The following is a 16,016-nucleotide window of genomic DNA, read 5'->3' as shown; positions in this document are numbered from 1 at the left end:
GAGGAGGGAATAGAGGGAGATAGGAGGAACGTTGAAATCATGAGCACATGGAAAAGAGGTAGATGAAAGACAAAGTCAAAAGAAAACGTTCAGCAGACATTCGTGCATTAGATATCATTGCATAGATCCTCGTGCGATTGGTTGTGAGACTGGTCACGGTCCTTGGCCTTGCGTCGGGAAGGAGCAGGCACAAAGTCGAAGAAGCGGTACTTGCTCGATGACTCTTTCGTGACGCTGGCCCTGCGTGCTTTAGAGGACTCGGAGTAGTCGAGGGAGTAGGTCGAGGAGTTCTTGGAGCTTCCGGTGCTGTCGCGTGGATCAGACCAGCGTGGAATGGCGAATGGGATGCGGCTTGGATCCCAGGTAGCTGAAGACGAGCTTGGAGGGGTGTCCTCCTCGGCCTCGGGAGGGTGGTCAGTGGAACGGCGAGGCATGGAAGGTCGAGGACCAAAGTAGCCGATCGAGTTTCGATGGCTGTTTTGGGGCGGTGCTGAATTAGATCCAGACGTTTCGGGCGCGGGCGTACTTGGTTTACTTGGGGTTTCGTCGTAGAACGTCACGGCACGCTCCATCGAATCCACCAGTGCTTCCCATTTGATCTCAAGATTTCCGCTCGGTCGCTCAGCTTGCTCGGCCCGTGTGAGACACTCTTCAGTGCGTGCCTGCAACCGGAGGGCTTCTTTCTGGAATTTCGAAAGGTTGATGTCCAGCTCGGTCAACTCGTCGAGGCGTTCTGGGGATACATCGAGCCAGACACGGATCAAGTTCGCGAAAGAGCGGGCATGGTCAATGAGGAACGGAAGGCTGGGGAATCCCTCGCGCGAAGTGGGCGGCAACCGTCCAAGGATCTGGATAGGGGTGGTGTAGGAGGGTGTGACAATAGGAACCGGGCGATCGGCGGGAATTGCGCAAACTGAATCGACAAATTCTTTGAACTCCGAGCGATGACCGACGAGGAATTTGTTCATCGGCTCCATCCAAGGTTCCTTGTTGCCGAAAGTGGTCATATTGGCCAGACCCTGCAAAGCTTTGGCGATGAGGGTCAAGGTGCGCTGTGCACGAGGACGAGGATGGTCTGGTGATAATTAGTAAAAGAATAATCAAGGACTAGGGCATTTACATACCTTTCAACAGCCCGAAAAGTTTCGGGTTTAGAATAGCCGGGCAGAAGAAACGCAGGAAGAGAAAACCGGAGACACTGCTGTACGTCACAGACCGGAGGAAGTCGCCATAGCGATCGTCTGCACAGGCCCTGACATGTCGGAAGATGCGTCGCAATTCTGGGGGGCAGCGCGATGCAGATCCCGCGATAGATTTCCAAACGCTTGTGGTGAGAGCTGTGAGGTTTCGCCAGTTCCGCTCTAGGTCCTCGTGGCGGGCAACGCGAGATGGGTCGACTTCGCACTCCGGATCGCTCTCATCGATGTCGCGTAGTCGTTCCGCAATAGTATCCTCTAAATACTGCTTGCCCAGGCGACGCATGTGAAGATCAAGGGCCTTGGTTAAGAGAGAGTTTCCACGGAACAGAAGATTGGCCTCCACAGTGGCGGTTCTTCCCATGTCTCTGACAAGAACCTCGCGCTCTTGGCCAGCAGATTCGGGTGAGTTGTTCGAATGCATCCTCGTTGTGAACCTCAGCCGGTTGGTCGTGGATTCTTTATGAATACCATCGATCTCATCTTCAACAAGGGCCGAGATCCATTCCACCGTGGACCCCGAAACCTGGTAGATGTTCAGAAGCATCTCAGCTAGGTGATTTAGCTCGGATGACATCAACTGCGCCATGTTGATTGTGAGCCCGTTGGTGAATGAGTGGAGCAGTTCCGATGCCGCAGAGTACTCCTCGGACATCAAGACCACGGTTTCCTCCATTTGAGCTCTCATGAACATCTCGCCAATCGCCTGATCTTGGTCATTCAGAATAGGCCACCACTTTTCGGTACTCACGCCGGCTTCCAATTCTTCGAGACGTAGGTCCACCCGTCCGAAGACGATGTCATTTGTAGAGATCTCAATCTCATCCAGCATGTTGACAGCGTTCACGTCGTGGTTCGCTGCATACGTTCCGTGGGCAACAAGTGTCCAGTCTCTCTGTGTCGGATTGAGAGTTTTGACGAGGATAGAGGCTTGGGAAAGCACCGGTGGCAGATCGTTGAAGATGAAATCTTCTCGCCAGAAAGGATTCATGGTGCGGTACTTGACAGCAGTCTTGCCACGAATCTCTCCGTCCAAGAGCACCTCCGTGTAATAGTCGCTGACCCTGGAGGTTGGGACTGGCTGGCCATGAGATCTCGACGCCTTTCGACTTCGGGGGTTATCCTCCTCTTTGGTGCGGAATAACTTTGCCTCGACAATTTTCAGGCTCAAGAACCGTTCGATTCGGAACATATCCTTGGTCGGGCTTGGCCCTGAACCCTCCGCTTCTGGGGTCTTGTTTGGATCTTCTTCTTGACACGCGGGGCCATAAAGTTCTGGGATGGTGAAGGCGCGGAGAAGCACAAACCAAACCTCGAAAAGAACACGGCTCTCGAGTGCGAGGTATATAGGTCGCACATTGGAATCCGGGACCGCGTGTGCCGTATACTGAGGATAGATGGCAATGCAAAACTCATCATCCAAGACCGAGGAGTGTAGCTGCTGAATAGCGCAGCGAGATAGTTGGGACAGCTGCACACATGCCAGGAGAGACACATCTGTTTCTGTGTAGAGCTTGAAAAAGCCATTCTCTTGTAGCGTGCAGCTCACCTTCTGCCACGACGAAGAAAGAGCCCTTGTTTGTCTATAGGTGGACACGCGGCGTCCGGACGCCGACATTGCACCCGAAGCAGATGGCCTATTCCACAGAAGCATCTTGCCAACTTTGATGATCGTTGCATCCTTTTGTGCTGCACTCTCCGAATTGCGCCGACGTTCGGGAATCCGTCGATCTCCAATCACGACCTCTTGAGGCTTCGTCATCTTGTTCTGAACGCCCTTAGGTCGAATGGGCTGCCAGCAGAGGAGGGCAGCAAGCCAGGAATCAAAGGTCTCGTTCACGTGAGGTCGTAATTGTATTGCAAGCCCAGAAGTGAAGGTATGAACGCTCAAATATGTGGTTTGCATGTCAGAGTCAAACAATGTTCGAACTCGACAGCCACGCAAATCGGGGATCAACGTTTTCGCCAATGCTGGCTCCCCCTTGGCTTGGTAGATTAGACTTCCAGTGGCGACGTTGATCGCGCAATATCCGGATGTCCATGAAGTGGTCGGGGCCGTGCGGAATGACAGGATTCCATGCATTCTGCCACATGTAGTTTTCATTAACTGTAGGATTTTGGTGGCTTCTGTACTCGAGAGAGGAGAGGTGAATGGATCTTGATGCGCTCCCGCACCCAGCCCGGCACCTCTGCTAGGTAGAGGGCGGGGAACAGTCTGGCTGCTGTATTTCGGGGATTCAATCGACGGAAACCCAATTGAAGATGACGGATCTTCTGGCAACTTTGGCTGAGATGGACTGGTCGTGTGAACAGATCCGACTCGCGTTCGACTTATAAGAGTATGGGAGGCGATGTCGTTGCGTTGCTCGTCGGCCGCCGTTGTCCGTGATCGCGCCCGTTGGTTCTTGGCTTCAATCGGAGTATCTTCTTCGCCTGCGCAAGTTGAGTGGGATGAGTGTATATTGAAATCCCGACGACGCTCGAGGTCGGCGGGCCGTGACCGCACGGTGTTTCGGGGTGAGGACGAATTGCCGAGCGCGAGATGCTCAGGTTCGGATAAAGGTGAATGGTTGGCTGGAGAGTGCGACTCTGGTGTCACCGCTCGAATAGTAGTATCTCGGAAGCTGTCGGGATAGACCATTCCATGTCGATCCCTAGATGATGATTTCTTGCTTGCACGTCGTTCCACTGGACGACTGTATAGCGCTTGGTGCATCGAGCTCCGCTTGAAGGCGTTGGAGTCAGCGGGCTCCATGTCGCTTGGTAGTGAACGGCACCCTCAAAATGCGATGTATACGAAAGCAAAATAAACACCGTAAATAAGGAGAAAGGGAGGACGAATTCGATCCCTAATTGCGCCCAACGCCACCTCCCTCAAAACAACCGGTGAGGAGATCTAGCTTGTTGGCACTTGACGTATATGCTGCAGGGTTGCGCTTGTACAATTGGGAGTCGCTTTTGTCCAGGAAATTGCTATGAGACCACATGGAGTCCGTTGAGAGGTTGGGTATCGGAGTCGCACATTCGGTCGAGGTGGAAGAGAGGGGGTGGGAAGCAATGGGATACCAGGACAAAGGAGGCGCGGGTCACCGTCGTTTGTCTGAGAGATGCAGGGGAACCTAGCGAATGCGGTGAGCGTCCAATTCTCCCAGTCGACAGCGATATTGTCGCTGTCAACGTCAGTGATGGTCCGAAGGAGCGAGGGGACTTGGCAGTTGAGAGGGGCGTGATATCATTATTATTGAGTCAAGAGGGAGGGTAAACAGAGCGTAGGGATAGGAATAAAGAAATGCGCACATACCTTCATCAGTCCCCTTTGAAATTGGAAGATTTGATTATGGTGACTGCAGGTTTGGGGCGGTAGGGTGTTTGTGTGCGTATATGTGTTTTGCAGATCCCCCAGCAAGTGTAGGCCGCTTTGGGACGCAGACTGAGGGGGAAGGGGGGACGGGGGCTGGTCGGGGTTGATAGTTCTTCTCGAAGAGAAAAAGATATCTTTCTCCCCAAAATGCTGGAAAATTGGGGGATGATCCGAAGATTGTCGCGAAAGACAGAGAGGAGAGAAGGGAGAGGGGGATGGGGAGGGGAGAAGTGGGTAATGGAGCTGAGGTTTGTATGGGAAAATAGTGAGGAACGACACTTTGCCCTCCAGCTTTCTCACATGTATCTTGCTCTTTCTCCAGGTTTTATTATTGGCTCATCTAGTATTAGTTCTCTAGACTACTAAGAAGGTGATGACATGACTACTTATGTACCTACCTCATACCTATTCTCGTTGGATGTACGGAGTATGTGAAGATACATCCGTTCACCCAGGTTCAGCTGGTTCTTTGCCCAGGTACGTATTACTATCATATTACTATCATATCACTATCATGTTGGACATATTGTAGCTCAAATCACGGTCTTTTAGCTTCCGACCTTTAACCGAGATATGTAGTATGAAATCATCGGACTAAGGGAAGACTTGTGAAGAAGACTGAAGTTGAACAGATCTACGAACGTCGCTAGCATAACGATGTGCTAACTGCTAACAACTCAAAGTTCCTCAAATTTCTAGTGTGGGGGTTCTTTTCTCTCAGGCTTCCGAGCTAGTTGTGTCTTAAACTACCGAAGGCTTTCTAGAAGTCATGAATGTGGCGTTCTTTGACCTAGTTGGCACACTTGACTAGTTGGTTCTGGGGCTAGTAACGATGGGGCCTGTAATCCTGACTCAGGTGAAGAGTTTGTACTCCGTACTGAGATGTCGATCAATCCTTCGGCCATTCGAAGCCGTTGTATGCAAGTTGTGCATAGTACATACAGTGTATGACTAGAACGTGTCCATTTGATATCAAACGTTTCCCTCACATATCGCATCAGCCCCATGCCTACTGTGTACACAGTACATCGATACAGGACTGTTTGCCTCTGGTCTGCTCTCCACAACCGACATGCAAGAGTCCAAACCTGGTGGCCGGGGCGCAGATCCTGGTCCAAACTGGGATATTGTACAGGATGCAAACTTTTGACGGTGGAGAGGTATGGAGTATCTTAATCTCTTATGATTTACTCTGGGATAGTCATTCGACCAGCAGGTCTTCTGCTAGAACAAGTCGAGGCCAAATCCCCGAAAGTGGAGTCATTTTGGAGGACCACAGTGCCTATTCTGTCCATAGCGTTGAAAGAAGATCATCCTATCATCCTATGGGAATCAAAGCTGGAATTGCACGGGGACTCGGGCCAAAGGGGAAGGAATTCAATATGGGCCTTGATTTTCAGAGGCTCAACAAGAGCAGACAAGTCATTTGTTGATGAATCCGCAGGATTTTGCCATGCAATAACGATATCGTACCCGGAGTTGATGGGCATTTGACTCATGATGATGGACCCACTTTTGAGGCACATGACTGTCACACTTTTTGTGCCTCAGGCTATGTTAACTTAGCTAGTTATTCTGCCGCCGGGAATTATGTCATCGTTGGTCCCGCCCTGGCCCCGATTAGCCCTGGGGAATGATCACCAGCTCCTGGTGACTGTTATCACGAGCAACGCGGTCAGATGCCTACCTCTTGCTGGTTATTATCTCGGGGTTGCCTTGCTAACCCAGACACATTCAATCTACAGCCCACTTTGAGCCTACCTCTAGCCCGATACGATCTACCGTTCAGCGTTGAGCCTTAGTGATCCTCATATCTCCGCATTATCAAAGTATCCACTGGATGGCCAATAATCATCACGTTGACGGGCTTGTAGAGCCGTTGCCATAACCGATCTGACAATAGTTCTGACAACAGCCCTCAGTCTAATTCAAAATGATGTCCTCTAACGTATTGTCACGCTTTTTGCCCCCGACGGGCTCGCCATCTGTCTACGAGACTATTCGCCAGCATGACGCCGGATCCGAATCCTCTGATGTCGAAGAGCGTGCGGGGCTAGTCATGGAGGAGCAACAGGAGCCATTTAGCGACCGAGAGCTGGAGGATGCACTAGCAGACGCACAGGAGAGCGACATAATCAGCCCCAGTACTGCACTCCTTGGCAAAACTCGGTCGGGCAAGACAACTGAAGAGCGAGCTCCTCAATTTGGCACCCGCCGTCGCAAGGCTTCCCGGCCTCGATGGATGGCACAAGAATCAACACTCGGCTATGAGCTCGATGATCAAGACGAGGACGTCCCTCAGTCACTGCTAGTGGAAGGCCACCACGAGGATTTGAGATCACGGTTACCTCCCCCTCCCCAAACTCATGATCGTCCGGATCGACATAGATCTCCTAGACCTGAAGCATTCTCGCATCCCACCAGAATACAACGGAATGAACCAGCAGCACGTCCACCCGACGAAAGCGGCCGTCCATTAGGCTTAGGGAGATGGTTCGCTGGGCAACACCCCGGTCTCGCGAATATTGACCCTAAGGAAAAGGCGATGTGGCGATGGGCGAATGTGGAGGATTTGGACAACTTTTTGAAGGATGTCTATACCTACTTTCTAGGGAACGGGATCTGGTCTATTCTGCTGACCCGGGTGCTGAACCTCTTGTATGTTCATGCTTGTGCTCTCTTCTATGGACCACTAAAGAGACTGACCTAATACAAGGACCTTTGCATTCGTCGTCGGCTTCTCAACGTTTTTGACCAACTGTATTGATTACTCCAAGGTCCGGCGGAGCAAAGCTTTGGACGAAGTCCTTGTACCCCAGTGCACAGCAAACATGTCCGGGTCTTCCACTTTTCTGTTGTGGCTATTCAGCTTCTTTTGGATCGGGAAGCTCTTCCAGTACCTTCTAGACATACGCAGACTCAAACATCTGCATGATTTCTATCTCTATCTGCTTGGGGTCTCCGATGCGGAGGTCCAAACGATCTCGTGGCAGGAAGTAGTCAGTCGATTGATGGCGTTGAGAGACTCGAATCCATCTACCGCGGCCGCAGTATCTCCCAGGCATCGAAGGTTCCTGGGTAGTCAGTCGAAGCAGCGAATGGACGCTCACGACATTGCTAACCGCCTAATGCGCAAAGAGAACTATATGATTGCATTGGTCAACAAGGATATTTTGGACCTAACTCTTCCTATCCCCTTTCTCAAGAATCGACAGCTATTCTCCCGAACCATGGAATGGAATCTCAACCTTTGTGTCATGGACTATGTCTTCAACGAGCAAGGCCAATTGAGGACTTTATTCCTCAAAGACACCCATCGAAGAGCGCTGAGTGATGGCTTACGTCGGCGTTTTGTTTTCGCCGGCGTCATGAATATCTTTGTAGCCCCCTTCATTGTGGTCTACTTCATGATGCACTACTTCTTCCGGTACTTCAACGAGTTCAAGAAAAATCCGGGGCAAATTGGCTCTCGCCAATATACACCCATAGCCGAATGGAAATTCCGCGAGTTCAATGAGCTCTGGCATCTCTTTGAGCGTCGGATCAACATGTCTTATCCATTCGCCAGCCGCTACATTGATCAATTCCCCAAGGATAAGACCGTCCAAGTGGCAAGATTTGTCGCTTTCATCTCTGGGGCCCTTGCTTCGGTGTTGGCTCTTGCATCGGTGATCGACCCAGAACTCTTCCTTGGATTTGAAATCTCGCCTGATCGGACTGTTCTGTTCTATCTTGGTATTTTCGGTACAGTTTGGGCTTTTGCGCGAGGGTTGGCCCCTGAAGAGACCGATGTCTTCGATCCCGAATACGCACTCCTCGAGCTGATTGACTTCACGCATTACTTTCCTTCCGGATGGAAAGGACGGCTGCATAGCGATGATGTGCGGAAAGAATTTGCTGTTCTCTATCAGATGAAGATTATGATATTTTTGGAAGAGATCTTGAGCATGATCTTCACCCCTTTCGTCCTGTGGTTCAGCTTGCCCAAATGCAGTGACCGTCTCATTGACTTCTTCCGGGAGTTCACAGTGCACGTGGATGGTGTGGGATATCTCTGTTCTTTCGCAGTCTTCGACTTCAAGAAGGGCACAAACGTGCTCTCCCAGGCCGGGCCTGGACGCCGAGACCCCACTAAACAGGATCCACGAACCGATTACTTTTCAACCAAAGACGGCAAAATGCTTGCCTCCTACTACGGCTTTTTGGATAATTACGGCGCCAACAATCCGCCAACTAACCGACGGCCATTCCACCCACCGCCGACCCTACCTACTCTTGGTTCGCTCTCTGCAGCCGACTTTGGTGCTCTTCCCGATCGGCATGACCATCTTCACATGAGACCTGGGACATTCGGTCCTCAGTCGCTGCTAGGTGCCTCTAAACCAAGGCCAATGGGAGGGGTTGACCATCGCTCTCCTGCCCCATCCATCCTCCTCGACCCGCACCACCAACCCTCAGCCTCTGCTTTCCGCCCCGCAACCCGCATCAAGGCTTATCAGCACCAGCGCTCCCGACTAAAACGCTCCCAGCACCCATCGACCGACACCATCGATGACGAGGAAGAACCTCTGTCCGAAGAAGGCCGTGGCTCAGCCACCCGGCAGTCCGGTACTCGCACCGGCGCCTCCAGTGCGGGCGCCGGCACTAGTGACAGCAACCTCGGCGAATCCTGGCGCATGAACCCCCTCGGCAGAAACGAGGATGATGCCGACCAGGGCAATGATGAAAACATTGACGATATCGCTGGTGGAGCTGGCGTTTTGGGCTTGATTCAGCAATTCCAAAAAGCCAACACTGAGGGCCGACGTACCAATGTGGGCATTTGAACAGGCGTTCTCTTCTCCTGCTCTTCAAGATGGGTGTTCAACGAAGATCTGGATTATATGTTTCAACTACGATGTATGACCATTTCATGCGGAGTTCTGTCTCTTAGCGAAGATTTGATTGCAATGATTGTGTCTTCTATGCCCAGGTGGTGATGCCGGGGTATATGCTCCTAGTTATACTATACGGAGTACTACACAGAATCAAGATAAGGTACATCTACACAGTACAATAGGCTGCCGCCGCTTTAAGGCGATCAGACAGCAATCTCCCCTTGCATCGCTTCGGGCGATAAATCACTAGTCTCGTTTAGTTGCAACTTGAAGCGCCGATCATTGGCCCCGGATTTTGGTGGGTCTTGGCATTTCCACTCGATCTTTCCGTTTGCGAGAGCCGTTTCTTTATGTTCATATACAAAGACTTATGTGGAAAGAATTATAAGAGTAAATTCGTGCATCCTCGTAAGCTTAAGTATTGAAAAGATAGAGAGGGTTAGCTTAGCACAACCTTAGAGATGTATACACAGCAGAAGAGATCGAAGGTCCTAAAGAACATTCAACAGAAATAGAACAAAACTCCGCATGTGGATCGATGTATGATTTATGCAAACACTGATTATTTAGCTGCAGTCTCGTGATTCATCTAGACTCGGCCAATCTCCCTGGCTATTTCCGCTTTCCTTTTTCCTCCTTTTTGTACATATCGAGGAGGAAATCGACGAGAAAAGAAGGAACAACACCCTTGCAGAAGGGTGACTTGCTCGCGATGTTTCGTGCTCGCCGATACCGCGTTTTATTCGTATTCGCGGCGGCTTTCCTCCTCGCATTCTTCCACTTTGCGCGGTCACGCGACTGGACAAATACAGTCGTTGAAGAGTCCATTGGCATCCACCCACCCAATCCTGCCTATGCAAACCCAAACACAAACCAACCCGCAACCACAAAGCCTCAGAACCCGGCTGCCGCTGCCGCCATCGAGGCGAGCAAGAACCGGGTGCTTCCCGATCCCAACCGCGGCTCAGGCACCCAACAACCTTCAACCGGAAAGTCGAACTCGCCGGTGGGGCCCAATAGCGCCAAAAATGAAGCCTCCAGGTACAAAGATGATCACACAGATAAGCCGGTGAAAGCGACCAGCGAGGATGCCGGGAAAGAGTCTGCAAAGGACTCCGTGAAGGACGCGGCGAAGGCGGGGAGCGCTGTCACATTATCCCCACCGAAGACAGAAGATGTTAGTGGTAGTGCGACTGGGGAGGAGGCTGATAATGGAGGGACTGGCAGGAAGGCAGTGGAGCGCCCTCAGTCCGGCATTGCAGCAGCCAAATGGAGGAAGTTCCCACAGCGGTTCCCCGTCCCCGCAGCGGAGGTGATCAAACTGCCAAAGATACAGGCGAAGACGATTCCTAAGCTGCAAGCCAAGTTCAAGGATGAGTCGAGCTCAGATAAGCAAGAGCGTCTACAGCGCCTTAGCACTATCAAGGGTGAGTTCAGACATGCTTGGCAGGGTTATAAGGACAACGCGAAGGGACATGACGAACTCAAGCCTCTATCGAAGTCATTTGAGGATCCTTTCAATGGATGGGGTGCGACACTGGTTGATTCTCTTGATACCCTTTGGATTATGCAATTGAAGGATGAGTTCTCTGAGGCTGTCGATGCGATCAAGAATATCGATTTCAAGACGTCGATGAGAGCGGATATACCGGTGTTTGAGACGACCATCCGCTACCTTGGAGGCCTTATTGGGGCCTATGACATCTCTGGACAGCGATACTCGGTGCTTTTGGAGAAAGCCGAGGAGCTCGCCGAGGTTCTCATTGGCGCTTTTGACACACCTAACCGCATGCCGCATCTTTACTATCGCTGGGCCCCGTAAGTCATGACAACCGTGGTTTTCTTGTGCTATCTATACAGTTACTGACACCTCACAGAGAGCATGTCGCGAGACCGCATCGGGCATCTTCCCGAGCTGGCCTGGCTGAGATTGGATCACTGTCCCTGGAATTTACTCGCTTGGCTCAGTTGACCAAGGAAGACAAATATTACGATGCCATCGCACGGATTACCAACGAATTGGAAAAAATCCAAGATACAACAAGTATCCCTGGACTGTGGCCTGTACGAGTCAATGCACAGGGATGCCCAAAGTACTCGAAGAGCACTCCGCGCGACAGCGCCTCCGAGCGCGGGCAATATCCCGCCAGTCCAACCAAGAGCATCGTGACGACGACCAGCAAGGCCTACGCTGCTCCAACAGACATTGAGAGCTATCTGAACCTAATCCCACGTGACACGAACGCTGATTTGGAAGCACGCGCCCGACGTGTCAATGATACTCAAGTTGCGAGTGCATCTGTAATGCAGGCCCGCGAGCAAATTCAGCTACCGGCAGAGTTATGCAATGGCGGCTTGGGGCTTCCCAATTCGCCCCGGGATAATGTGTACACTATGGGCGGAATGGCGGACTCGACCTATGAATACTTGCCCAAGGAGTACCTACTCCTGGGTGGTGCCAACGAGCAATACGAGAAGATGTACATGAAGGCCGTCACCGCAGCCCGCAAGAACCTTCTCTTCCAGCCCATGGTGAAAGGAGGAAGTGACATCCGGTTCATGGCCTCCACTAAGCCATTGACACCGGGGAAGGCCGCAGAGCTCACCTCCACTGATTTCGAGTACGAAGGAACTCACCTCACATGTTTCATCGGTGGCATGTTTGCCATAGGTGCCAAGGCGTTTGGCATCGACGGTGATCTGGAACTTGCAGCTAAACTGACCGACGGTTGTGTTTGGGCTTACGAGTCGACCCAAACTGGAATGATGCCTGAAAAGTTCCGCCTCTTGCCCTGCGAGAAAGGCTCAGCCTGCGAGTGGGATCAAGCCCGCTTTGAGGGTGGTGTGGCACGCTACTCGCGTGTCGACCCCAGTGCAGGCCCTCAGTTCCGCAGCGGGCAAAGTGCATATGAGGAGCGCGTGAAACTGAATGCCCACGAGGCACCGCCGGACACAGCGAAGATCCCAATCGCTATGCCCGGCTCGTTGAACCCCCACGACAGCGACGTGATCGCCAAGCGTGATGGATTTGCAGGAACATACAAATCATCTTCCGTTGCTTCAATTCCAACCCCCACTAGTGGAACTGAGCTGCAGAACCGAGACGCACCTCGTTCATCTTTATCACCCGCTTCGCCTCAGACCGCCGAAGTTGGCAAGGATTATCTCCCAGCAGGGATGATCAGTATCCCGTCGCCGAACTACTACCTTCGGCCCGAGGCCATTGAGTCCGTCTTTATCATGTACCGTCTGACTGGCGACGAATCCTGGCGTCGTAAGGGATGGCAAATGTTCCAGGCCATCACGAAGTATACCCGCACTGAGCTGGCCCATGCGGCCATCAACGATGTCACAGCCCAGAAACCTATCCATAAGGATACGATGGAGTCATTCTGGCTGGCTGAGACGTTGAAGTATTTTTACCTTTTGTTTAGCGACACTGATGTCGTCGACTTGGATAAATATGTTCTGTAAGTGACTGACGAACGATCGACTTAGGAACCAGCAGCTGACTTTCTTTTAGGAATACTGAAGCGCATCCATTCTTGCGCCCTATTTCATAGACCCCTGCATTTTGATACCAATTGACTTGTTCTGTATAATAAAAGTGGTCTATCAAGGAAGTAAACGTAGTGTGTAGTTCACTACTAGTACGTAGAGTACGTAGGGTGACCCGCAGTGGGACTGAATCGTCCCCGCCTTCACCTTCACTTCACCTTCAACTCTCCAATTCTCCAACTCCCCAACTTCAACCGGCAGTAACCGGCATGAGCAATTCTGACAGGAAATGGAGCCTGAGGTCTCGGAGACGGAATTCTGGGATGGTAAGTGAATTGCAATCTCGACTCTCTATACACATTTGACCGGGTCCCGCAGAACTCCAAACGATCGTCTCCAAGCCCTGCGACTCCGAAGACCAGATCGACGACGCCCTCCGAGCTTATCTGGGTATAACGACTCGATACAAAGGTAAATAGCGCCTTATCATTGGAGAGATATTACCTCCACCTTCCTCCGATCACAACACCGAAGCATTGCCATATTTACGCTCCCGTCAACCTTGCTTCCGCGGCGACTAACACAACCTTAGACGAATACCTTCGGTCGGAAACTGATATCTCACGCTGCTCCTACAAGCTATTTACGTCGAGTCTCTTCGCCTCCCATGCAGACTACGTGCGACGTCAGATGCTCTACGGTCTCTTGCAAGATGACGATCCAGATACCCTCCACTTCCTTGCGTCATTCATCCTTTTCGACGGACGGCAGAATGAAGTCGTGCTCCAGATGCTGAACGAAGAGGGCGCGTTTGCGCGTCTTCTGGAGCTTATACAGGCTATGCGAAGGGCGGACCTTGACGGCGATGCGGGGCTGCATCGCTTGTTGATGGATCTTGTATATGAGATGTCGAGGATCCAGAGGATCAAAATTGAAGATCTGGGTGCGTCTTGGGACACGTATGCTGGTGCTGTGGTGCTTTGCGGGCTTGTAGCTGATATGGGACTTGTTCGCAGTTCTCGTGGATGACGATTTCATTCGCTGTCTGTTTGATATCATTGAGTATCTGTCTTATGATGTTACGGATCCATATCATTACCCGGTGATTCGGGTGTTGGTGGGTACTTTGGCTGGGTTTATTTGCGTTGAAATGGACTGACCGCGTTGTATAGCTGGTTCTCAATGAGCAGTTCATGATTTCGGCTCATGATCCTGTGGATGGCCGGCCATCTGATCAATTAACTAACAAGGTTATCAAGACTTTGTCTGCATATGGGGGCTTGTATAAGACCTTTGGCGAGAATATCATCCTTCTCATCAATCGTGAAGGTAACAGCAATCATCCCGTTCAGTTGGCAGCAGGACTGACCAGGTGCAGCCGAGACGTCTCTACAATTGCTCACGTTGAAGCTTCTCTATCTCATATTCACCACCCCTAGCACATATGAATATTTCTTCACGAATGATCTGCATGTTCTGGTTGATATCTTGATCCGAAACTTGCTCGATCTACCCGAGGAGGCATCCGCACTGCGACATACCTACCTGCGTGTATTATACCCTCTTCTAGCTCACACGCAGCTACGCAATCCTCCACACTACAAGCGTGATGGACTTCGTAGACTACTGAACGTCCTTGTCCATGGACAGATTTCCTACGGAAGCGACACAGAGCGCGAGAAGATCCTACATTTCGAAGAAGTCGATGAGACAACACGCCGCCTTGTCGCTCGATGCGCGTCAGTGGAATGGCTGCGCGATGTCGAACAGCCCGATTCAGTAGAGACACTGGACACGCCCACCCAAATAACCTCAACCACAATCGAAACCGTGCTGGATCAATCTGTACAACATGCCTCGCCAACAGAGATCCGCGAATCCCCCGAAATTTCTCGTACAATCTCACGAGCAAGCACAATGGCAAGCACTCCAGACACAGCATCGCCAACAAGAATGGACTCACGCGGTTCATCCAACGCACCAGATAGTCGAAAACACAGCATAGCCCACCGACTCGGCATGAACCTAGACTCAGCAACGGCATCCTCACTCAGCGTCCAGGCCGTCGCAGCACAGCACGAAAAACCCGGCATCCTAACACCCAGCCGCAGAGACGTCCCCATCGCCCCTCCCAACGACGAAACCCCAATAATCCGACCCCCAAAGATCAAGCCCGAACCACCCAAATCTCGCCGCTGGCGCGGCCGCCGTCAAGCCGTCGACGAAGAAGAGCACCAGTCCGCCACAAGCAGTGACGGCAATACCATCCCTGAAGGCGTGGAAATCTGTTCAACCGCCACCTTCCCACCAACCACTCCATCTTCCCAAACACACAGCGATCGCCGCGACCCCGGCTCAAGCGCCACCCTTGCACCCCCAAGTCCGCAGCCGCGCCGGTCCGCTTCAAACCCTCCCCCAGCCCTCCCGCCCCCGCGTCGCTCCAGCCACACGACCCCTGCCTCCAGTCATCACCGGCCAGTCATCCCAACCGGGATAGGCCGGCACGGACAGGCTCCGCTGCCGCCGAAAACGCGGCGGTCGGGCCGGGCCAAGGCTCATGGACCGAGTGACTCGGTTGAGAGCGGGGCTAGCAGTGTCAGTCCATCGAAAGAGCCGGAATCTGGTATTGCTGAACATACATGTACCCCTGTGTCTGATCAGAAAGAGCAGGGCAGTCTTCCACCGGACCCGTCCTCGCCAACGTCTCCTACGCTGTTGATCTCGCCGCCTGAGGCTGCCGCGGAAAAGGGTGGCCCACTCAGTGTAGAGGAGGCGGTGCAGAATGTGTCTTTGCAGTGAGTGGACTGGACTGTGTATTTGGCCTCCCTTGCTTCTTGCGTAGATATACTTTTTGCCCTGGCTCATTTTGCAGGTTATGGGCATAGGCGTGGCTGTGGGAGAACAAGATGGGGCATGATAGTTAGATTATGTCTCTGTAGTTTATTTTGCATGAATACTACGGAATTCAATCATATAAACACATTGTCCAAATTACACGGGAATAGTATGAGGATGTAGTCTTGATAAGAATAGAGTATATTAAAGTACAGTACATAGAACCAAACCCAACACATGGTTACAACC

At 51.8% G+C, this 16,016-nt stretch overlaps 5 protein-coding genes across 5 annotated transcripts; 3 read left to right on the top strand and 2 right to left on the bottom strand.

Moving 5' to 3' along the window:
- Positions 1–107: 107 nt before the first annotated feature.
- Positions 108–3,951, bottom strand: N7515_003371 (GTPase-activating protein BUD2; the record flags this gene model as incomplete). The annotated part of the gene is made up of 2 exons (XM_056664115.1): positions 108–1,075; positions 1,125–3,951. 2 exons carry the CDS (start codon positions 3,949–3,951, stop codon positions 108–110), a joined length of 3,795 nt encoding a protein of 1,264 aa, XP_056523172.1.
- Positions 3,952–4,169: 218 nt separating this feature from the next.
- On the bottom strand, positions 4,170–4,503 carry N7515_003370 (uncharacterized protein; the record flags this gene model as incomplete). The annotated part of the gene is made up of 2 exons (XM_056664114.1): positions 4,170–4,403; positions 4,498–4,503. The coding sequence occupies 2 exons, from the start codon at positions 4,501–4,503 to the stop codon at positions 4,170–4,172; spliced, it is 240 nt and encodes a 79-aa protein (XP_056523171.1).
- Positions 4,504–6,490: 1,987 nt separating this feature from the next.
- atgI (autophagy protein ATG9) lies at positions 6,491–9,383 on the top strand (the record flags this gene model as incomplete). The annotated part of the gene is made up of 2 exons (XM_056664113.1): positions 6,491–7,215; positions 7,274–9,383. The coding sequence occupies 2 exons, from the start codon at positions 6,491–6,493 to the stop codon at positions 9,381–9,383; spliced, it is 2,835 nt and encodes a 944-aa protein (XP_056523170.1).
- Positions 9,384–10,146: 763 nt separating this feature from the next.
- Positions 10,147–12,997, top strand: N7515_003368 (class I alpha-mannosidase 1A; the record flags this gene model as incomplete). The annotated part of the gene is made up of 3 exons (XM_056664112.1): positions 10,147–11,252; positions 11,312–12,904; positions 12,958–12,997. The coding sequence occupies 3 exons, from the start codon at positions 10,147–10,149 to the stop codon at positions 12,995–12,997; spliced, it is 2,739 nt and encodes a 912-aa protein (XP_056523169.1).
- Positions 12,998–13,221: 224 nt separating this feature from the next.
- N7515_003367 (DUF2013 domain-containing protein) lies at positions 13,222–15,731 on the top strand (the record flags this gene model as incomplete). Its single annotated transcript, XM_056664111.1, has 6 exons — positions 13,222–13,258; positions 13,311–13,403; positions 13,525–13,875; positions 13,949–14,049; positions 14,105–14,261; positions 14,311–15,731. The coding sequence occupies 6 exons, from the start codon at positions 13,222–13,224 to the stop codon at positions 15,729–15,731; spliced, it is 2,160 nt and encodes a 719-aa protein (XP_056523168.1).
- Positions 15,732–16,016: the final 285 nt, after the last annotated feature.

This window comes from Penicillium bovifimosum (assembly GCF_028826915.1).
Source record: "Penicillium bovifimosum strain IBT 22155 chromosome Unknown utg000003l_segment0_segment0, whole genome shotgun sequence".
NCBI lineage: Eukaryota > Fungi > Ascomycota > Eurotiomycetes > Eurotiales > Aspergillaceae > Penicillium > Penicillium bovifimosum.
This window is presented reverse-complemented; position numbering and strand designations above follow the sequence as displayed.